The 24,082-nt window shown below is 33.1% G+C and overlaps 1 protein-coding gene across 1 annotated transcript; it reads left to right on the top strand.

Moving 5' to 3' along the window:
- Positions 1–5,940: 5,940 nt before the first annotated feature.
- Positions 5,941–15,617, top strand: LOC134692526 (ankyrin repeat domain-containing protein 17-like). Its single transcript, XM_063552983.1, has 4 exons — positions 5,941–5,985; positions 10,699–10,795; positions 11,832–14,775; positions 15,554–15,617. Exons 1-4 carry the CDS (start codon positions 5,941–5,943, stop codon positions 15,615–15,617), a joined length of 3,150 nt encoding a protein of 1,049 aa, XP_063409053.1.
- Positions 15,618–24,082: the final 8,465 nt, after the last annotated feature.

Raw genomic sequence — 24,082 nt, 5'->3', positions numbered from 1 at the left:
CTGGATAACATAACAAACACAATGGTTTAAATTACATTTCAAAAGGAAGTTTGAATTGTTAAACTTTCGATACGGTGAACAGAATTCAACAATGAAAACACTGTAACATACTTTAAACAAAGAACTCATTCTAATGTTTTTGTATTTAATTTTTAAAACCTTATTTGTTATGTAAATTAGACGTATACAAATAATCCAAATTCAAGTGTAAATTATACATTAACAAAATGGAGGAAAAGTGAACTCTCAAAAGAATTTCACCAACCCTTCTTTTTTATAGTCTGTTCTCTAGAGATCAACAAACCAATATATAGTAAGTTTTTAATATTGCTTTTAATTTATATCTAATTACCATAGTCGTATTTGACTCATCTTTTTGGCGTGACTGGTGAGTCTGGTGTAGACGAAATGCGCATCTTGCGTATCGAATTATCATCCTGGTACCTTTGATAATTATTGGCCTCATATGATATAAACATAAAGATAACTATTTATTTTCATTTTACCAGTGAAGCAAATTGTATATCAAATATGCCAAGCGAACGACCTCTTTTGCAACTTACTGTTAATGGATACAGTACTGCTTTTTTTTTTGATTCATGTTCATATTGTGACCCCTAATCGCCGTGTATATTCCGCTGCCTGGTCAAGACAAACAATAACAACTAATTTTCGCATAATCGTTCGGGTGTTAAATATACATATATTGTTTATGGATAGAGAATTTTTTCACCGTGATATGTTATATTTACATGTATATCTTCAAATAATGAAAACTGTATATGATTGGAGAGATTCTGTTGCTTAAGAAGCAAAATTTCAGGAAACAAAATCTATAAACAAGCGTGTGTAAACAAATAAAGCATAACATGCTTGATAAAGGAATAAGGAAGTGACAATTTACTTTGAAATTTTACATAAATTTCCTAGACACTTCACATCTAAGAAATCCTGATTAATCATAGGTCTGTTCTATGTTACTTTAGAATGTCAACCAAAAATGAAGAACTTGATCTTCCGTTATCATGTGCTATACCTAAACTAGAGAAGTGTCGTTACAATCAGGTTATTTTGATGTGGCTTTTTTAGTGCTCCACGAAACTGTTCGTAATTATAAACATCAATTTTATCAGACAGGTGTTAAAGTAGTTGTTAAACTACCTACTCTAGGAGCGATGATAACTTGTTGTTAATACTTAAAATGCTTTAGATCTGTAGGAGTACATATAATTTAAATATCTTTTCTCTTGCAATCGCGTTAATATATTTATTGCAGCATGCTTTATCCTTTTGTCCACTATAAACAAAATATGGCATAGGGTATTGTTGTGCCGGCCAGACATCTGTTCCTTTTCAATGCATGTAATATGCGTGTATGATTCATAAATATGTCAAAATGGTCTCAAATGTTATATTGTTAATATTTATTGATGTTAAGGTATTTCGTTATTCACACCACTGTTCAATTCCATCTGGTTCCATTCTAATTTATCCGTTTATTTACACCTGATTTTTAAGTTCATTTCTAGAATGTCATGGGAAATTGATTTGTTTACATGGCGTTTATTCATGTTTACGAGACCCAGAAATTAGTAATTTACGATTGCTGTGTACAATTTATGAATTGAGGTTGTAAGAACCATACGAAGTCACCAGTAAACTTATTTGCGACCAAAAAATCCGTAATTGATGCCGTCGGAGCCTAAAATACAATACAGTTATCTCCTAAATGTAATGTTCATTGCAACCATGAAGGACATATGATTCGCCAGAATGTCATCCTTGTCAAATGATATGTCTTTGTATGTTGGATTACCTGAGTGCTCATTGTATTCCTAATTCTTTTCAAGACATTCGTAGTATACGATTTACAAACAAAGACAGCATTATTTGAAGCTTTGTCCGCAGGAACAACAACATACTTATATATGAAGAGATGATAGACATTTCACAGCCTCTTTGTCTCTGAAAACAGAATTTGGTCTATCATCATTCACACAGTTTTTCAACAGAGACCTGATTGTTTTGACCCTTTCTGACAAAGTGTCTAGTTCAACTTCTTCTCGTTAAGCCCGTGTTCTGGCGTAGTCCTTAATTAAATCTATAATCATTTTTCAGTAATGATTTCAATTGATGTGTTAGGGTTCTCTAAACTCAGGACCATGCTCAATCACCTTTCCGAGATTTTCATGTTGAATTATGTTAAGATCCCAATTAATAATGGTTTTGGTGTTACTGTTAGATACAGTAGGAATAGACTGATTTTGAAAATAACTGGTAAAATCAGGAGTCGTGATTAACATAAAACATATCTTACACGTGCTCCTTTTTACTTTTTTTATGTTTCCGTATCAACATCACAAGACGAAATGATAAGTTTTGATTCACTTGAATCTGGTGTCTTTAAACAGTCGAAATTATTAACGCAACTAGTCATGTTACATTCTAATGAAAACTAAAAATAAAACAAAAAACACTGCAAAATATTGTGTTTTTTTTTATTATTTCTAACGCATTGAGTGAGTATTTTACTGATAAATACAAGTAGTTTATGATTATCAACATAACACTTGAACATTTACGGCATCGGAATGTTTTGCATAAAACCAACTTTAATAGTACACCATGGCTTGATATTTTTGTTATTTATTACAATCGCTTTTCCTACATTTTAGGTTTTTCTCGAATAGACTGCAGCAGTAGGGATAATTCAGTACATAAGCGAATGCCTAACTAGCATGATCAAAACATTATGGAATACACTTCTTGTAACCAGTAATAACTGGTATTCAAACTGAATGGAAAATATAAATTTCTGTGATAAATAGGACAGACTATAAATGGGAAAATGATAAGCGGAAAATCAAATTTCAATAGCAAAGGCCACAATAACAGACAGTTTTCCTTTATAAGCAAGTACTGAATTGCCAAAGCGCAAGTGAGAAACATATATATGATGCAAAGTGCAAAGACATGTTACAATTAATATTGAACGTGGGAGCAAAATCTACTTAGAGCCATGAACACTAATTATCGTTAAGTAAAAAATACAGTCCAGAATATCATTAAATATGGTGATGAACTTTAATAATGGAAAAACTGTTGGCATCAATTTATTTGCTGCAATTCACAGTGACTATTGAATACACTGCTTTCATCAGCAATGCCAGACAGTTTGCAGCAAGGTAAGCATTTCACTATACAAGCCTAAAGAAACTGATTCAAGATTTAGAAAGCATACAAATACGATGACAACTGCCAATGTTTCATGTGTGGCACATGTTTCAGTGGAAGAGGAGAATTATTTAAGAATGCATTTATTGGTGGCTGGAACTTGTCCGAAAGCTGTGCGTATATTGTTTGATAAAGAATTTCATCCTTCTCGGTTGAATTCATCCATTAAAAAGGAATATAGAAAACTGTCTGACTTGAAAATGAAACATGTTATTAACGCAGCTCAGTGGAATTTACTGTTTAGCCGTGATGGTAAGTACTATATGCGTACTCCACTTGACTTAATAGATATAGGAAGATGCGGTTGGGTGCCATTAAGACAACTCTCCATTCAAATAACAATTTATAAAAGTAAACCATTATAGGTCAATGTACGGCCTTCAACACGGAGCCTTTGCTCACATCAAACAATAAGCTATAAAGGTCCCAAATTCCCTTTTCAAAACGTATCGTAATTATTTCGTATATCATTAACATTTTAAAGAAAAAAAATGCTAATGAGTAAGTTTGCTTACAAACACATTATAGCAGATAAGCATATAGTGAAACTAGTACTGATTCATTTTTGCTTTAGATTTGTTAGGTATATACAGAAACCATAATTGCAGCAAGTGTATCACGGTATTTCTTCACTCGAGACAGTTACATTTAAATATCAAAGTACGAGGCTTGCCGCGCTTTTTGAATAATTAAAATTCAACTGTTTAGAAATTAAAAGATCTTACTATAAAGAATAATTTAAAAAAGGCCTACAAAACTGACAATATAAGCAACTTTATTTCACCCCGTGTAGAATGCTTTTGCAGTTTATTGATAACACCGAATGAATATATAAGAACGATGAAGTGCTGTACTGCCCTTTTTTCGGCTCCAAATGTAAAATTAGTTATTTCAATTGAAATATTATTGTAATTAGGCGTACGACACTCTGAGAAAGTATCATGAAATGAGTTTCTAACAAAGTTTTCACCCCTTACAAAACTGAGAGTGTGTGAATCTGGTAGATTTCTCCATAAATTTAGGCCACAAAAACACAGAGCACAGGGTTTAACAAAGTAAATATTTAAGTTCGGTTGTTTGTTTGACATGAAACATCCTGTATATGATTCTGATCTTGAAAAGAAATGTCCATTAGCTTATATTCTTTGAAAATGGATAAAATTTTGAATTGATTGTCATTGTAACGTCACAGAAAGTAGATACTTAAAAATATAAAAAAAATATCATATTTCCCGTCATAGTTTGAAATATGTTTTCATCTACAGTCTTTATGATGATATGTATGACATACATTTGTACTTATTGAGGATGTGTCGGGCATTTTGAAGCAACTCAAATAAAAAAGAAACCAATTTCGAAATAAGACCGTAACATAACGACACACCTTTCACTTATCATCCGAATACTATCGGACTGTAATAAGTTGATTGGTGGTTGCTTAACGTCTAGTGGCAAATATTTCAGGCATATTCAGTACGAGAACAATATCACAATAAATACAATAGGTAGGTTGATACGATAGCGGCCATCTGGGATGATGGTCGGGGAAATTTTGACTCTCACTGGGAAATGAGGGTATCTTGGAGAGGAACATAAATTTTGACTTGCAACAGGCCACCTACAGACATCTCAAAAGAATTGTTGCAAGGATTCTTTACGTGTACAGAGCGTGGCACTCTCTTTACACGAGACATCGAATTTAACTTCCCCCTTCTGACCGGACGTGACTGCAAACTTGATACATCCCGCATAGCCAAACGAACACCCCACTTCGGCAAGCGTTTTACTGCCGGTCGAGAGAAGACCAAGTGGCCAGATTTCTATGTCCCAGTCCCCTTTTGGGGCTATCGGAATGTGAATCATCAGGTTAAGTCTTTTGAGCTTGTTTTGTTACTGCGACAACTCGTAATCATGATACCATTGTTAATAATGGTTTGTTATTACTGTGTTTGCAAATAAACCGTTAGATAACAGTTGTTTTTATATTTGCTTTTATCTATTTTATTAAGTAGTGCACTGATAAAACTGATTATAATGGAGAATTAGAAGGGTTAAAGGATAGTTAAAACTCGCCAAATCGCCATATAATGACCTACGTGTAGAAATTCTTAAGTACTCTTTTATATCATATTTGAATGTTCGTTTTAAACTTGAACAATTATATGTAGGCAAAGGACTTGATGTATTCTATTTGTAATTTCCTGTTGTGAAAAGCTGTGTGTTTGTTTGTACCCCTTGCCCCCATTGACAATAAAACACAAATTGCTTTAATTCATATTTCTATAAGTGTCTGGATGTGTGACTTGATACATTATTTCTTAAATCTTTCAATCAGAGAATTTCGGATTCAACCAATGTTATGTGCTGTAATCATCAAGAAATTCTGTGTATAAATGGAGTTCATATAAGCATGAGTATAGTATAATTGCTTTAAAAGAATCACAAACATTCATAAATTGAATTGTTTCCTTGAACATGTTAAACATATGTAAATTGATATAATATTGTTGTTCATTATTAGGTGCACCTAGCTCGGATTCTTTCGACGTGACATTAATGATAACATTACTCAGAAACCTTGCAAATTTTCCTGAACCTGCAGATGGATATGACCAATTACCAGTGAAGACTGAAACCACACCCATGGCTGACTTAGCAAGAATCAAGTACTACAGAAACCAGTTAGCTCATCTTTAAAACGGAAAGATGAATACACCATTCTTTACAATGGCATGGGAAGATATCACTGGGGTAAGAATATCAGTTATCTGATAACATTCACGGTACCATTTTGCCTACACCAGTTGCGCATTTTGACAATACATGTCTCTTCAGGGATGCTGGTGGCCAAGAGATTTGAAATCCAAAACTTTTATAAAAGATGATGAGCTATAATCCAAAAGATTAAAAAAAGTATAGCAAAATCCGTGAAAGGAATTAAAGCTTTGCATGAGGGAAATACATTCTATAATTTATAATATTTTCTTACATTTTGTAACAGCAAATTTTAATGATACAAATAGTTATCAAAGATACCAGGATTATAATTTAGTACGCCAGACGCATGTTTCGTCTACATAAGACTCATCAGTGACGTTCATATCAAATCAAAGAAATACAAAGTTGAAGAGCATTTCAGATCCAAAATTCCAAAAAAAGTTGTGTCAAATACGGCTGAGGTTATATATGCCTGGGATAAGAAAATTCATAGTTTTTCAAAAATTCAAGTTTTGTTAACAGGAAATTGCGCAGTGCTGACTACTGAACTGGTAATAAAAAAAGTCCGTATTTTCATGCCAGTACCAAAGTACTGGCTACTGGGCTGGTGATACCAAATTTCCACTATAAGCTATTTCATTCAATAAAATAAATGAATTGTATCATTTTTATTTTAAAAGATATTTGCAAGTCTTTATCTTACCAAATTTGCTTATAATTCAAAATAAAACATATCTTCATTTTGTAATATAACATCATACTTGATTCTTGTAGTGAAAAATAGAGAAGGAAAATATATCAATAGTTATCAAAGGTACCAGGATTAACATTTATTACGCCAGACGCGCGTTTCGTCTACATAAGACTCATCAGTGACGCTCATTTCAAAATATTTATAAATTCAAAATTCAAAAAAAATGTGCCAAATACGGCTAAGGTAATCTATGCCTGTAGGATAACTTGTAGTTTAATGGTTTTGCGTTTTTCGAAATGCTAAGCAAACGTTTTGGGAATTGTTTGGCACTCAATAGTCTTCATTTTGTTTTACTTTCTTTGATGTTTTTGGCTTTAGCGTTTTAATTCAGCGTCACTGATCGGTCTTTATGTTTACATCTGGCTTGGAGGGTTTTGATCCTGGTATCTGTGGTGAGTGTTTTAAATCTAGACATAAATAAATGTGGTATGATATCCAATGATACATATAACCAGCTGTGAACAAATATAGCGGAGGACAGACACGAAGGTTGCAAAATTAAGGAATAACAGTACTGTTATGTGTCCACGTCAATTGTCGCAAATGCAGTTTACTGGCGCGCTAAATTGACGGTGACAACTCTTCAGCTACTGTACTGTTCTTCCAATTCTCATGCAGTACAAAAAGAAATAATACTTTAAAGCATTTAAAAAATTTATAACTTTGACACACAAAAAAGGTTCGTGAAAGCATATGAATGTTTTTGGATAAACGTGACGTCATACAAATGAAAACTTGCAAACTAGAGCTTATAACGTTCCCTCTACAATTCAAATTTGGAAAAGGTAGGTATTGTTTTATTTTGATAAAATTGTAAGAACTGAACATTTGTTGATCCGATCTATTCAAGATGTCATGTCTCTCCTGAGTTACGCCGGGTCAACTATAGTAATGATTTGACGGTAACCTTTAGCAAATGAAAAACATGTTACATCAAATTGCATTAGAATCTGTCATTAGTGGGTGTTTTTGTTGATGATTGCTATCATAGAATGTATAGACTTTGTAGTTGCTATTGTGTTATTACCCCTAGATGAACCTATAAAATTGTTTTGTGTAGACATTGAAGGATACAATTTCTGATATTTTGTAACAGCAAATTTTAATAACACAAAAAATCCGTATTTTCATGCCAGTACCGAAATACTGGCTACTGGGCTGGTGATACCCTCGGGGACTAATAGTCCACCAGCAGAGGCATCGACCCAGTGGTAGTAATAAAATTAACGGTACCAATTTTCGTGCACCAGATGTGCATTTCGACAATACATGTCTCTTCAGTGATGCTCGTGACCAAACTATTTGAAATCCAAAGCTTATTTCGACAATTTCTTCCTTTGTGACGTTTACATTTGCTGTTGTGCTTTTTTGTAAAACTGTTTGTATAAGATTATAACACAGTTGTGACGACTGCTGTATCCATATTTTTCTTATTCAATTTATCATGTCTGTTTTGTTCAATGTGTAAATATTTTTTTCTTTTTTTTTATTTTTTTTTCATATTTGTTTTTTTTTTTTTTCAGTGTAAATGTGTAAATATAACGAAATTTGATGAGATTGTAATACAGGTGAGAGGTTGAGCGCTATGAAATTATGTTCAATCTTCAATTTTCTACATTTGAAAATGCCTGTACCAAGTCAGAAATATGACAGTTGTCCTTTCGTTTGATGTGTATTGTCATTTGATTTTGCCGTGTCAATATGGACTTTCCGATTGAATTTTCTCGGATTTTAGTATTTTGGTGACTTTGTTCTTGGAAGGCTTACCATTCATTTGCATTAACATATGTTAATCAAAGTATATCCTCTTGTTACTGACCGATATCCATTAAACATGTTAAAACAACATCTTGTATGGAGGAAACTTATTTATTGGTTTTTGTCAATGTTATGTATCGTTAAATACTGTAAAATTAATAACTCTAAATCCTTGGAAACTTACCCTTTAATTGTATTTAATAAAGTATTCTTATTGTCTTGTGTGGACGTGGCGCGTCTGGTTTTTTAAATTTTTAGCCTGGTGCCTTTTGTTGACTATTATTCGTTTATTTCTCTGTCCTATAATTTTTCCCATTTGTTTGTTTTGCAGTCCTGTCATGTAATAAAATTGAGAATGGAAATGGGGAATGTGTCAAAAAGACAACAACCCGACCATAGAAAAAACAACAGCATAAGGTCATGTGGCGTGAAATTCCCGCACCCGGAGGTGTCCTTCAGCTGGCCCCTTAACAAATGTATATTAGTTCAGTGATAATGAACGCCATACTAATTTCCAAACTGTACACAAGAAACTAGAATTTAAAAAAATACATTACTAACAAAGACCAGAGGCTCCTGACTTGTGAAAGGCGCTAAAATGCGGCGGAGTGAAACATATTTATGATATCTCAACCCTCCCCCTTGTGTCATGCCAACAACTGTTTTTATTTAATAAATGCGTTTAGTTCAGATGCGACTACCCTTTAAGTGAATTAACATTAACGCCAAAATATGAAATCTTAATAATGACCTGACAACATGATCGTAACTTTATCCCTTCTTTATAATTCTATTTAAATGTTTTGTTAGTTATTGAGGTGAATACTGTCATTTTTTTGCTTTATAAAGAATATTTCAATAAAAAAAATGAATGTGAAATACCTGAACGTATAAGAAGTCTGCATGTTGAGCTATACTTACGAATAATGTCCTTATACCGATGATGAAATTTAGTAAATGTGTTGACTAGTTTGTGATATCGAAAACCCTGGTGTTATAATTTTTCAGTAATACATACATTTCTCTCGTTGAAACCTAAAACATTGTTACATACACGAGCGAATCGCACAAGTTAAGATATATAAACACCGTAAGGATGATGACAAGGGAGCGTCACCATCTAAAAATGGATAATTTACGATAGCAAATGAAGTCATCTCTTTAATCAAAAATGTTAGTATTAAGCTTTCTGTTTGTGATATAGTTATCACGATCGGGGAAAGGGCAGTAGTCATTGTTAGTATTAGTTTTATTAAAAGTAAGATCAACAGGATAAATTTCTTTAGTATACATACTGAAGTGGTCATTATTGAGAGCGAAAATATCATCTAAATATCTAAAAGTATTATTAAATTTGAGTATCAGATGTTGTTTCGATGGGTCTTTGCTGATTTTTGTCATAAATTGTTACTCATAGCAAATAAAAACAGGTCCGCAATAAGTGGTGCACAGTTTGTCACATTGGAGTTCCGATGACCTGACGATAAACGGAATCTCTAAAGCGAACAAAAATGTTATCTAGTAAAAATATAATAATTTGTCATTCTAATGTTATAATTGACATTGCTATTAAAGCCGGTGGTTTGGCATGCCATAAAACCAGATTCAAACCACCATTTTCTTCTTAAAATGTATTTTCCCAGGTCAGGAAAATAGCCATTGTTATATTATAGTTCGTTTCTGTGTGTGTAATATTTTAATATTGTGTTTCTATTGTGTCGAAGGTCTCTTTTATTTGGTACGTTTTCCTGGTTTTAGTTTGTAACCCTGATTTGTTTTTTTCTCTATCGATTGATGAATTTTGAACAGCGGTATACTACTGTTGCCTTTTCTTATTCGTATGTAATTCGTTGGAAGGCAAAAAAAAAAGCGTCAACACATGAACTATGCCACCTGACGTCTATTTATTTATGATCTATTATCGTGCAGCAATGTATATCAAAAAGTTGCAAAGATCCCTATTGAAGGAAAATTGGGTCTTGTAAACTTTATGATTATATGTTACGTAGAGTTATGTAGGAAACGAAAACAAAATAATTTGACCTAAATTAATTTGATTTGTATTGCGCAGATTGAATATAATCGAAACCAGTTCTCAAATTCTTTAAATTTTGATTTAAACATTTTAACAGACAAGATGTTCAAGTTTGTCAACTTATATTTTGTAAATATGTCTCACAGTTATACCAATTATATTTTGATACAGTGCAAACATTTTTCATGTATTGTAATAGGCTATAAGAAGACTAGGTGATCAAGAAACAGTTGAGGAATGTAACGAGCTAAGAACAAAACATTTAGACCAATCAACAGTACCTTGGAACCTTGCAGGTTAGGAGAAAAACAATATACAAATGTCCTTTTCCTTGCAATTTTTTAAACTATCAAATAACAATATTTACTCTATGGCAATGAAATATTACAAATCACTTAATCGATAGTACAATTATGAAACCTACTCCATAATGAGCAAGTAAGAATTATTTCAAGGTTACATTGGCAAAAGGACAATCCTACAAAATATTGGTTCAATTTGTAGTTTCATGCAACGGAGGAGATACGATCATAAATTATTACCAGTCAGTTTTCGGAAGAACTGGTGAACAAATAAATTTTAGTTCAATTACAATTACATTATCGCGACTCTTAGTCTTAATTTGTATAAAAATAAGTTTTCGAATATTTAAAATTGCTTTTTGCTTAGACTCGCAAAGAACCTCAATCAACACAAAATTCTTAAAGTTAAAATAAATAGATTGATTTTATCAATTCTCACTGATGGAATGACATTCTAGTTTCGTCGATCTTAACCAACTAGATAATAACATTTGATAAGTGCAGGTTAATTATAAAACAGAATGCATGAATATACGAAATGTTCAAACAGTACTTTTTAAAAAAAACTGCATTGTACCAAAGAATGTAGAATACTGTAGAAAGTTCTAAACACTTTGGAAATATGAAAACATACTGATCTTATTTGTAATATCAGTGCATGTATTTCAAGGTAGGTTTTATATAAGAAAATCATAAAAAGTGTACAAAGTCATAATGTATTGAAATGCCCAAAACACCTATCCTGATTTAAAAGCAAAATGACATCAAGAATAATTAAATGTTGCTTGAAACTACAAATAAAGAAATAACCAATTGTCTAGAGCAACAAAACAATGTAATTTAAATATTTTGTTTGTGTAAACACATGTATTATTGGTTTTCTTACGTCATCTTTTTTTGATAATTGTGTCATTTCCTATCGTACAGCGTTCTTCTCATTTTCATGGAGAAAATAAATCAAACAAAACTCTGTTTTTGTTGATGTATAGATATTTCTCATATTACTATATTTCATATATTTATATTTTAGTACAATTCCGTCAGATACTTGATCAGTGGAAAAAAGATGATGTTAATTTTGTGGAAACTAGTGCTGCAAAACATGTGCTAGAATTAATCAGGAAACATAGTTGTGTAACTATTACTGCTAGTTCTGGTGTTGGAAAGACAGCAACCCTCCGGCATGTGGTTTTGAAAATGATTGGAGACGGGTATGATGCATTACTAGTAACCAATCCTCATGAAATCGTTCAGTTTTGTAATCCAAATCAGAAAACATTGTTTGTTATTGATGACTTTTGTGGAACATTTTCAATAAACCAATCCGATGTAAACATCTGGGAATCAGTCATAAAACGTATTAAAGAATTAACTGGAAATAACAATAAACTCACAAAAATTATTGTTGCCTGCAGATTACAAGTCTACAAAGATGAACACTTCGAATCCTTATCAATTTTCAGAACCAATACATGCAACTTGTTATCAGCAGACTTATGCTTGTCAAAAACGGAAAAACAGTTAATTGCAGAGTCATATCTGAAAGATGACGCTTCTAAGATTATTCAGTATTCTGATTTAAATGATTGTTTCCCATTGCTCTGTAAATTGTATAATGTTAATTCTGAACTCAAGATTGAAGATTTTTTTCAGAATCCATTTTCAGTGTATGAAAAAGAGATGGAACATCTGAAAAAGAATAAAAATTTTGGTAAATACTGTGCAATAGCATTGTGTATTGTTTTTAATAATAATTTTACAAACGAAGTGTTGACAGAGGAAATAGATGAAAAAACGAAACGCATAATTGAGAACACTTTTGAGGCATGTAGACTGGACAAAAGTACGTCTAGGTCAATCTTATTAGATGAACTTGATTCACTTGAGCAAACCTTCATAAGAAAGGAACATGGTGTTTACAGAACTTTACACGATAAACTGTTTGATATTTTATCGTATTATTTTGGAAAAAAAATGCCCATTTTTTTAATCCAGAATGCAAATAGTGGATTTATTATGGAACGTTTTTTATTAGAGATAGAAAAAGACAGTGACCAACTCGTCACTATAGTTCCCCCTGAATACCACCAAATGTATATACAGAGAATGGTCAATGACTGGTCTTGTGGGAAGGTAATTGATGTGTTTAATAATATCAATATGGATATACCAAAGTTCAGACGACGATTTCTGTGTCATTTAAATACCCTTGATATTTCAAATCAGAGACAACTAGCACAAACATGTGATGACACTGACAACGATAGTGTTCTTTTACAGTGTTGTTTTAAAGGAGACATTTCTTTCATTCAGTGGTGTTTGTATCATTGTGTTGATATTAATCTGTGTAAAAATGATGGTTTGAGTCCTTTACATGTAGCATCACAAGAAGGGCATACTAAAGTTGTGAAGATGCTATTGGAAAACAAGGCAGACATGAATAAGTATACAGATGATGAAGCATCGCCCCTGTTTATGGCTTGTCAGGAAGGATATAAAGATGTAGTAGAGTTGTTACTAGATAACAATGCAGACAGTAATAAGTGTAAAGATAATGATACATCCCCCTTATCCATTGCTTGTCAGGAAGGACATATAGATGTAGTACAGCTTTTACTAAAAAGGAAAGCTGATATCAATAAGTGTAACGATGATGAACAATCTCCATTATTTATGGCTTGTCGGGAAGGACATACAGATATAGTACAGCTGTTATTGGACAGCAGGGCAGACATTGATAAATGTATGGATCATGAGGTTTCTCCCTTATTCATAGCTAGTAATGGAGGATATATAGTTATAGTTCGGCTGTTACTATACAACACAGCAGATATTAATAAATGTACCGATGAAGAAGCGTCTTCCCTATTTATTGCTTGTCAGGAAGGACATAAAGATATAGTGCAGTTGTTATTAAAAAACAAAGCAGATATCAATAAGTGTATGAATGATGAAGCATCTCCTTTGTTCATGGCTTGTCAGGAAGGACATACAGATATAGTACATTTGTTACTAGAAAATGAGGCAGACCTCAGTAAATGTAAGGATAATGAAACATCTCCTTTTTTTATTGCTTGTCAGCAAGGACAAACAAATGTAGTAAAGTTGTTACTAAAATACAAAGTAGATATCAATAAATGTAAGGATAATGAAGCATCTCCTTTGTTTATTGCTTGTCAGGAAGGACATATAGATGTAGTACAACTATTACTAGACAGTGATGCAGACCTCAGTAAATGTAAGGATAACGAAGCATCTCCCTTTTTAATTGCTTGTCAGCAAGGACATACAGATATAGTACAACAGTTACTAGACCATAAGGCAGACATTAATAAGTGTAATACATGTGAAAAATCTCCCTTGTATGTAGCGTGTGAGTTTAACCAGAAAGATATAGTCCATCTGTTACTTAATAACAAGGCGGACTTTAACAAGTGTAATGTTGATGAGATATCCCCCTTGTTTATTGCATGTCAAGAAGGACATATAAATATAGTACAACTGTTGCTAGACAACAAAGCAGAAATTAATAAATGCATGGATAATGAGATATCCCCCTTACTTATTGCTTGTCAAAAAGGATACGAAGATATAGTCAAGCTGTTACTAGACAACAAGGCAGACATTGATAAGTGTAACGATAAGGAAGCATCTCCTTTATTTGTTGCTTGTCATGAAGGATTTAGAAATATAGTGCAGCTGTTACTTGATAACAATGCAGACATCAATAAGTGTTTTGATGATGAAGCCTCTTCCTTGTTTATAGCTTGTCAGAAAGGACACACAGATATAGTAAATATGTTACTGGAAAACAAGGCAGACATTAATAAGTGTATGTATGATGAAGCCTCGCCTTTGTTTGTGGCTTGTCAGGAAGGACACACAAATATAGTAAAGTTGTTACTGGAAAACAAGGCAGATATTAATAGGTGTATGTATGGTGAAGTCTCTCCTTTGTTTGTGGCTTGTGGAAGGTAATATATATATAGTAAAGATGCTAATAGACAACAATGCAGACAGTGATTTGTGTATGGATAATGAATCATCTCCATTGTTTGTGGCAAGTCGTAAAGGATATGATAACATTGTACAGCTGTTACTAGAAAGGGAAAAAAAACATTTATACGTGTTTAAATAATAAATGGATCAAATCCACAGTATTTTATTTGCTAGAGGAATCATGAAAATATAGTAAAGTAATGTATAAGACAGACAAAGAGGAGTTCATCAATAAGAAGCCACCTATTATTGTGTTTTGCATAGTACAGCTGTAAGTAAATAATTAGATACATGAAAGGATGATTAAACATCTCACTTTTTTATTGCTTGTCAGTATTGATATAAAGAATAACCGTCGATTGTTACTAGAAACCAAGAGAGACATTAACAAGAATATGAGAGATAAAGCACCTTCTCTGAATATAAATGATCTAAATTTTCATTAAGGTATAATCAAGTTATCACTGGAACCATATACATTTTGTGGTAGCCACTGTATAACATTACTGAAATAAAACCAAAAATAAAGTTTGATCTTTTACGGTTTTGTCTACAATGGAAGTGTCTTCAAGTCTGTTCAGTCTTAATATTCATATATGTTGTATTTAATGATAATTCATACCATAAATGAGAGTGAATAATTTTCACCAAGTCAGTCCAAATCAAGACCAAACAAATTGATTCGAATGAAATAAACACTCAAGTGTGGAAAAATTGTCAAAAATCTTTCATAGGATATATTTTGAATTTTAGGCGTAGATTAGCCCTTACCAGACCTTCTCATTGCACAGCCAATATTGACCATTTAAAAACTTGATAAACACATTCCTGTGTTTCTTTAGAATTTCATCATTTATATGTTTAGAATATCCCATTCCAAAGGTATAGAGGATATCAGTTACTGAAAGAAGTTAGTTGAAAAACAATGTCACGGCAAAACGTATCCCACCAAAATATAAGAGGGTGTCTCAGATGTTCCGGAAAGTTAAGGATATCCTGCTTCACATGTTGCATCCGTCGTGATGCTCATGCTATTACAAATTAGCCAGGAAATAGTTTAATTCGGTAGGTCACATTCGTAACAAGGCAACAAGAATGTAGTAACGACATAAAGAGCATATCTGATATCATCTGTGAAAGTGATATTTCATAACGTTCAACCAACTCGTGATGGCGTCCATAAAATGTACGAAGTGATGATTTCAACTTTACCATTTGGAAATACAAATTGAAAAGTCACAATTGCGAAGCCCAAATCATATCTTTTGTCGTAAAGATTAGTTTTCAACCGACCCTCATTGTCAATTGTTATATGTAGGTCAAGATATGAGGCTGACATAACTGTAAAGAAGAACACAAAAAATTACTATAGCATCAAATCCCACTAACGGGATGTACAAGTACCGAGCCACATCAAATGAATATTATCAGAAATAGACTAAACAATTAAAGTAATAATTTACACAGACAAATAAAAGAACACTTTAACACGCACTTAAGATGGTAAATAACTTCAGTATCTATAATCCATACTTCATGACCGTCGAGTATTGCTTGAGAAGATTATACGGAATATTTATCATTAATGTCTTGGTATATTCCGATTACATTTCTTAGGAAGAGAGCAAGACGTTCTTTGACATAACCCTGGTTTTACAACTCTCTGTGCAGAAACTGTTGATTTTTTACAAAGTACGAGAAGCAGCAGCGTGCTCTTGAAAACCAATGAATATTCCATTCGCAATTGATGTTGGTATATTGCTTCTAGGGCGAGGGAATAAAATTAAAATTGTCTAGTTTGTCAAAGATTCTGGTACTAAAATGACTACATATGTCGAATTCGAGGTACAAGTCTAAAAATGCGACAGAGGAAGCCGTGTCTTTTGGTTTTTTTTACTTTTAGTTCTGGGTCTTGAGGATTAATTAATGGAACCAATTCAAAAAAGTTTTAATTGACAGAGGGGCACAAGCTACAAGACATGAAATGAAATAGAATATGATTGTGTTTGTATCAATTCTTAATAAACGTGAAATAATGAAATAGTAATTCACTTTTAGCAGCCACATTATTTCTATTTTGTCAAAATAAGCAAAGAAATTTAATCCGAATTCATATGAATTCAATTCAATCTTTTGTTAGAGATCGGTTGCGTATGTATTAGTAGTGTTCATCCATTAAAAGGGAATGAATGTCAACAATGAAAATGGGAAAAGGTGAACCATTTTGTTGCTGATTTAATCCACAACAGTATTCTTATACAGTTAATCTATAACATAAAATCAAACAGATCTAGACAATTCGAACCACACAAGGTCACTATCTATTTATCTCCGGGTCATCTCGTTCTTTATTCGTAGTTGGCTTAAGTACACACGAAATTTTGATTTATTGATCGAGTACATGCATTGATAACTGTTTAATTTAGACTGATAGAAATTTAGATACTATACGTTTAAGTATGTTATAAATCAAATTTGAGAATTGGAGTCAAAGTCGTGGACATAAATATATTAGCCAATGTCCTTTAATTGGATGGAACATCATCAGTATATCCGTAATGAAATAAATGACCTGGCTTCTTTGATTTTCTCGTTTTTAACAAGGGTCTGACGGAGCTCTGACGTAAGTGAAAATGAGAAGAGGTCAGCAAAATTATGCAAAAATCATTCGTATAGGTATGCCGACAGTTTGTAGAAAAAAGTTTACCTTCAAATTTAACAAATATTTTGCCAATAAGAAATTCCAGAATACTTATCATTTGAACTTTATGTAGCAAGTTTTATCTTTTTGTTCACTATTAACAATAAAATATTATTTGTTCTAGAAATCAAGCGATAATCTATGATTACATGATTTTGTATCACTTATTCACCGTAGATTCATCTCATTAATCATTTATCTCCCTGTATACTCAATACTATTTGGACCCTTGACCGTCGTGTTAAATTCACGAGCATGCATTTGACATTCATATTGCTGAGTAGCATACATGTCAAACTTTGAAACATAGCCCCATTCTATTAAAGCACGTGTCATCGTATCAATGATAACCTGATAACCGAATTTACATGATTATGTGACATTATCATATCTTCACCTTAGATTGATTATGTTTATCATTTATTTATTTCAAGTACTTCCTTATACCGTATGAACATGTGCTCGTCATATGAGATTTATGAAATGCAGATTACATTCACGTTGATCCGTGTCTACATGCCAAACATTGATGATCTATAAAACTCATGTAGGCTGTAATTTCTGAATACATGTAGTTATAATATAATAATTGCAGTTGATGCATTGTGCGGAATTATCGTAAAGTAACCTTCGATTAATTGTATTAATCACAGGTACGGATATACAATAAATGTGTTAGACTTATTTTGACGTAAATCAACAACGAGAAATAATCAGACTGATAAGTATGATATACTTTTTAATGAAAATAGTTTTTTTAACAAATACACCTATAGGTAATTTGCATCAATTCCTTTTTGTGTGGTTAAACTTGTATTGGACGCTTTAGCAATCTAAGGGAATAAACCTTACATATTTAAAAATAAATGTGTTCTGAAGTCTCTTCTTTTTTCTTTACTTAAGTGTTGTAGAGATGAAGAAAAATAAGCTATTTTTCTACACGGATTTGAAAATAACAGTACATAACACACTACAATATTGAAGTTTTGTTTACGGTTAAGACGCGTCTTCTTCATGTTTAATGCTTTTTGTATTTTTTATTTTCTTATATTATTGGTTTGATACGTGTTGCACAAATTATTCTGGTCCGTTATACTTCATTATAATCCTCGAATATTTGTATGCACAATCTGTATATGTTATCGGCAATAATTGAAATTAGTCATTACGCGTAAATCCTAAGCAATAAGCTAACGCTTAGGCAGTAAGTCTATTGCCTAAATGATGTTAGACATAAGTCTTAAATCATGAAACAAACTGTGCAGGCATTAAGCTTAATGCCTAAAATATAAATGAGAGTAAATAAAAGGCATTTATTCATTTCAATAAAAATATATTTGTTACATAATAACATTTTTAGAAATTGGGCATTTTTATCGAAACTGTCCTAAGATTGTTCCTATAAGTATAGCCAAATTCGTGAAAGGAATCAGAGCTTTGCATGAGGGAGATACATTCCTTAATTAATAATAATTTCTAATATTTTGTAACGGCAAATTTTAATAACACAAAATAATCCGTATTTTCATGCCAGTACCGAAGTACTGGCTACTGGGCTTGTGATACCCTCGGGGACTAATAGTCCACCAGCAGAGGCATCGACCCAGTGGTAGTAATAAAATCAACGGTACCAATTTTGTTGCACCAGATGCGCATTTCGACAATACATGTCTCTTCAGTGATGCTCGTGGCCAAAATATTTGAAATCCAAAGCATATATAAAAGATGAAGAGCTATAATCCAAAAGGTCCAAAAAGTATAGCCAAATTCGTGAAAGGAATCAGAGCTATGCATGAGGGAGATACATTCCTTAATTAATAATAATTTCTAATATTTTGTAACGGCAAATTTTAATAACACAAAATAATCCGTATTTTCATGCCAGTACCGAAGTACTGGCTACTGGGCTGGTGTTACCCTCGGGGACTAATAGTCGACCAGCAGAGGCATCGACCCAGTGGTAGTAATAAAATCAACGGTACCAATTTTGTTGCACCAGATGCGCATTTCGACAATACATGTCTCTTCAGTGATGCTCGTGGCCAAAATATTTGAAATCCAAAGCATATATAAAAGATGAAGAGCTATAATCCAAAAGGTCCAAAAAGTATAGCCAAATTCGTGAAAGGAATCAGAGCTTTGCATGAGGGAGATACATTCCTTAATTAATAATAATTTCTAATATTTTGTAACGGCAAATTTTAATAGCACAAAATAATCCGTATTTTCATGCCAGTACCGAAGTACTGGCTACTGGGCTGGTGATACCCTCGGGGACTAATAGTCCACCAGCAGAGGCATCGACCCAGTGGTAGTAATAAAATCAACGGTACCAATTTTGTTGCACCAGATGCGCATTTCGACAATACATGTCTCTTCAGTGATGCTCGTGGCCAAAATATTTGAAATCCAAAGCATATATAAAAGATGAAGAGCTATAATCCAAAAGGTCCAAAAAGTATAGCCAAATTCGTGAAAGGAATCAGAGCTTTGCATGAGGGAGATACATTCCTTAATTAATAATAATTTCTAATATTTTGTAACGGCAAATTTTAATAGCACAAAATAATCCGTATTTTCATGCCAGTACCGAAGTACTGGCTACTGGGCTGGTGATACCCTCGGGGACTAATAGTCCACCAGCAGAGGCATCGACCCAGTGGTAGTAATAAAATCAACGGTACCAATTTTGTTGCACCAGATGCGCATTTCGACAATACATGTCTCTTCAGTGATGCTCGTGGCCAAAATATTTGAAATCCAAAGCATATATAAAAGATGAAGAGCTATAATCCAAAAGGTCCAAAAAGTATAGCCAAATTCGTGAAAGGAATCAGAGCTATGCATGAGGGAGATACATTCCTTAATTAATAATAATTTCTAATATTTTGTAACGGCAAATTTTAATAACACAAAATAATCCGTATTTTCATGCCAGTACCGAAGTACTGGCTACTGGGCTGGTGTTACCCTCGGGGACTAATAGTCGACCAGCAGAGGCATCGACCCAGTGGTAGTAATAAAATCAACGGTACCAATTTTGTTGCACCAGATGCGCATTTCGACAATACATGTCTCTTCAGTGATGCTCGTGGCCAAAATATTTGAAATCCAAAGCATATATAAAAGATGAAGAGCTATAATCCAAAAGGTCCAAAAAGTATAGCCAAATTCGTGAAAGGAATCAGAGCTTTGCATGAGGGAGATACATTCCTTAATTAATAATAATTTCTAATATTTTGTAACGGCAAATTTTAATAGCACAAAATAATCCGTATTTTCATGCCAGTACCGAAGTACTGGCTACTGGGCTGGTGATACCCTCGGGGACTAATAGTCCACCAGCAGAGGCATCGACCCAGTGGTAGTAATAAAATCAACGGTACCAATTTTGTTGCACCAGATGCGCATTTCGACAATACATGTCTCTTCAGTGATGCTCGTGGCCAAAATATTTGAAATCCAAAGCATATATAAAAGATGAAGAGCTATAATCCAAAAGGTCCAAAAAGTATAGCCAAATTCGTGAAAGGAATCAGAGCTATGCATGAGGGAGATACATTCCTTAATTAATAATAATTTCTAATATTTTGTAACGGCAAATTTTAATAACACAAAATAATCCGTATTTTCATGCCAGTACCGAAGTACTGGCTACTGGGCTGGTGTTACCCTCGGGGACTAATAGTCGACCAGCAGAGGCATCGACCCAGTGGTAGTAATAAAATCAACGGTACCAATTTTGTTGCACCAGATGCGCATTTCGACAATACATGTCTCTTCAGTGATGCTCGTGGCCAAAATATTTGAAATCCAAAGCATATATAAAAGATGAAGAGCTATAATCCAAAAGGTCCAAAAAGTATAGCCAAATTCGTGAAAGGAATCAGAGCTTTGCATGAGGGAGATACATTCCTTAATTAATAATAATTTCTAATATTTTGTAACGGCAAATTTTAATAGCACAAAATAATCCGTATTTTCATGCCAGTACCGAAGTACTGGCTACTGGGCTGGTGATACCCTCGGGGACTAATAGTCCACCAGCAGAGGCATCGACCCAGTGGTAGTAATAAAATCAACGGTACCAATTTTGTTGCACCAGATGCGCATTTCGACAATACATGTCTCTTCAGTGATGCTCGTGGCCAAAATATTTGAAATCCAAAGCATATATAAAAGATGAAGAGCTATAATCCAAAAGGTCCAAAAAGTATAGCCAAATTCGTGAAAGGAATCAGAGCTTTGCATGAGGGAGATACATTCTTTAATTAATAATAATTTCTAATATTTTGTAACGGCAAATTTTAATAACACAAAATAATCCGTATTTTCATGCCAGTACCGAAGTACTGGCTACTGGGCTGGTGATACCCTCGGGGACTAATAGTCCACCAGCAGAGGCATCTAATATAAGATGTTCTTATGACAGAAATCATGATAAAATTAATACTGACTTGTCCCAACATGAGGATCTGTCAAATGGATGTATGTTTATACATGTACTATTAGAAATGTAATTAAGAAACAGCTTAATATCAAGAATAAATCACCCAATATGCATACATTCCACAGTTTACTTATTACCTAAAATTATGTTCGGCAATTGGATGAATAATCATCATCAGATTTCAGGAAATAAGGTTAAGTCCTGAAAATTCCAGGCAATGACTTAATGCCTAGACGTTAGCTTTATTATTGCCTAGGATTTAATCATAATGTCTAATGTGACTTATTGCCGCACACATATACATTAACCCTACTTATTTAGACATTATTAGTTTCTCGATACCCAATAAATATATGATCCTTAACGAGATACACAAGGAAATATGCATGTGACAACCTGGTATCTACGAGGAATGTGTTCATATTGCTGAGTGTTATTTAGAAAGATAACACTTATCTATTCATTCACATGCATTTCCATGATAACCTGATAACCAAATTAACATGATCATGTGATATCATAATATCTTGACCTTCGATTTATCATGTGATATAATAATATCTTGACCTTCGATTTATCATATAAACCATTTCTTTCTGTCAAATATTTCCGTACAGTTAATGAACATGTCCCTGTCATCTGTGATTTACTAAATGCAGATGACATTTACTTTACTCAGTGTCGAACATTCTAAACTTTGATGCTCTATATGAATGATACATGTGATACAGCGGTTCACATGTTGTAACGAACTAGTATACTATTCGTTAATGTGTTCTCTGTGCTGAAGGTTCTTGCATTTGTTTGTACTGTATTTTTGTCAAGTAAGGTTGTCATTTTAGCGGTTATCTACTATTGCATGATTAGCGGGAGGTTCGGCTAGAAGTCATAAAACCAGGTTCAACCCTCCATATTTGTCGTAGATTGTCCTAGCCCTCCATATTTGTCTTAGATTGTCCTGTATTATGTTAGAATTATTTCAGTTGTTATCATATAGTCCATTTTTTTTGTGTGTTGACGTTTATTTTTTGTTGCAAGCCAGTGTTTCGTTTGTTTTCTTGTTTGCCTCCTATAATTGACGTGTTTCTTTCTGGTTTAGTTTGTACCTGGGTTTGCTGTCGCTAAATCGATTGATAATTATTAAACAGCGAAAAAAATGAAAAGTGCCAAAAAAAAAACAGATTTGTATTGTTATGATATACTAACCTCCATGTGATCATGTGGCATTTTCATATTTTTACCTCAGATACTGTATCAGTTGAATAGATATACCTAATTAATTTGAGAGTTACTTTAGATATGGGATATTTCTTTTTAAGAAAACAAATACTATAATATGTGGGAACAAAGTAGATTATTACAGTAGAAAAATCAATTATAATTTTTTTTTTTTTTAAATCGAATTTTCATTGTACTAATGAAATCAAAATCGTTAAAAAAAGATTGTAGCTTTTTTAATTCCCGCATTTGCGCAGAACGCAGAAATCTACTTTATTCGTCCAGTCTCGTTGTCGTGAAACATTGAGTAGTCTAGGAAAATATGGGAACTCAAGGAACACAATACCAATATTTCATTTTTAATAATTCTTTGTCTTTGATATTAATTAACGTTTTGGTGTATTGCGTTTTTTTGTTTACATTGAACATGACGTCATCAGTTAAATAACGTCACAAGTGAAATCCCTAACAACAGAACAATAAATTTGGAAACGTTACGGTATTTCTGTTTCTTTTTTAACAGATTTATAAGTTACAGAAAGTAATTCATACAGACTTCGTCCCCTTATACAGGACTGGTTCCGAAGTAAGCTTATGTTAACTTTACGGTAGGACTGGTATCGAAGTTAACTTATGTTGACTTATGACAGGACTAGATCGAAGTTAACTTAAAACAATCCTGTCAATAGCGGACCTGTTTCCAAGTTAACGTATTAGCAGACATAACAACAGTCCAAGGACCGCTTTTTAAGTTAACTAGATTTTGGTCCTAGGATTGGTATGAGCAGTCCTAAATCCGGTCAGAGGTTAACTTTGACCAGTCCAAATGACTGGTTATCAAATTAGCTTGCTGTACACATTAGGACTGCATTCGTCTGTAATGTAGGCCTCATATTATTACTTTATTTGTTAT

This window comes from Mytilus trossulus, chromosome 12, assembly GCF_036588685.1.
Source record: "Mytilus trossulus isolate FHL-02 chromosome 12, PNRI_Mtr1.1.1.hap1, whole genome shotgun sequence".
Lineage (NCBI taxonomy): Eukaryota > Metazoa > Mollusca > Bivalvia > Mytilida > Mytilidae > Mytilus > Mytilus trossulus.
The sequence above is the reverse complement of the archived record's forward strand: the minus strand, read 5'-3'. Positions and strand labels throughout refer to the sequence as shown.

Bases quoted from the DNA above. Each gene is read 5' to 3' on its own strand.
- LOC134692526 (XM_063552983.1), top strand. From the start codon at position 5,941: ATGAATACACCATTCTTTACAATGGCATGGGAAGATATCACTGGG. The intron at 5,986-10,698 runs GTAAGAATATCA...GTATTGTAATAG, and splicing joins CATGGGAAGATATCACTGGG to GCTATAAGAAGACTAGGTGA. The intron at 14,776-15,553 runs GTAATATATATA...TTTGAATTTTAG, and splicing joins TTGTTTGTGGCTTGTGGAAG to GCGTAGATTAGCCCTTACCA.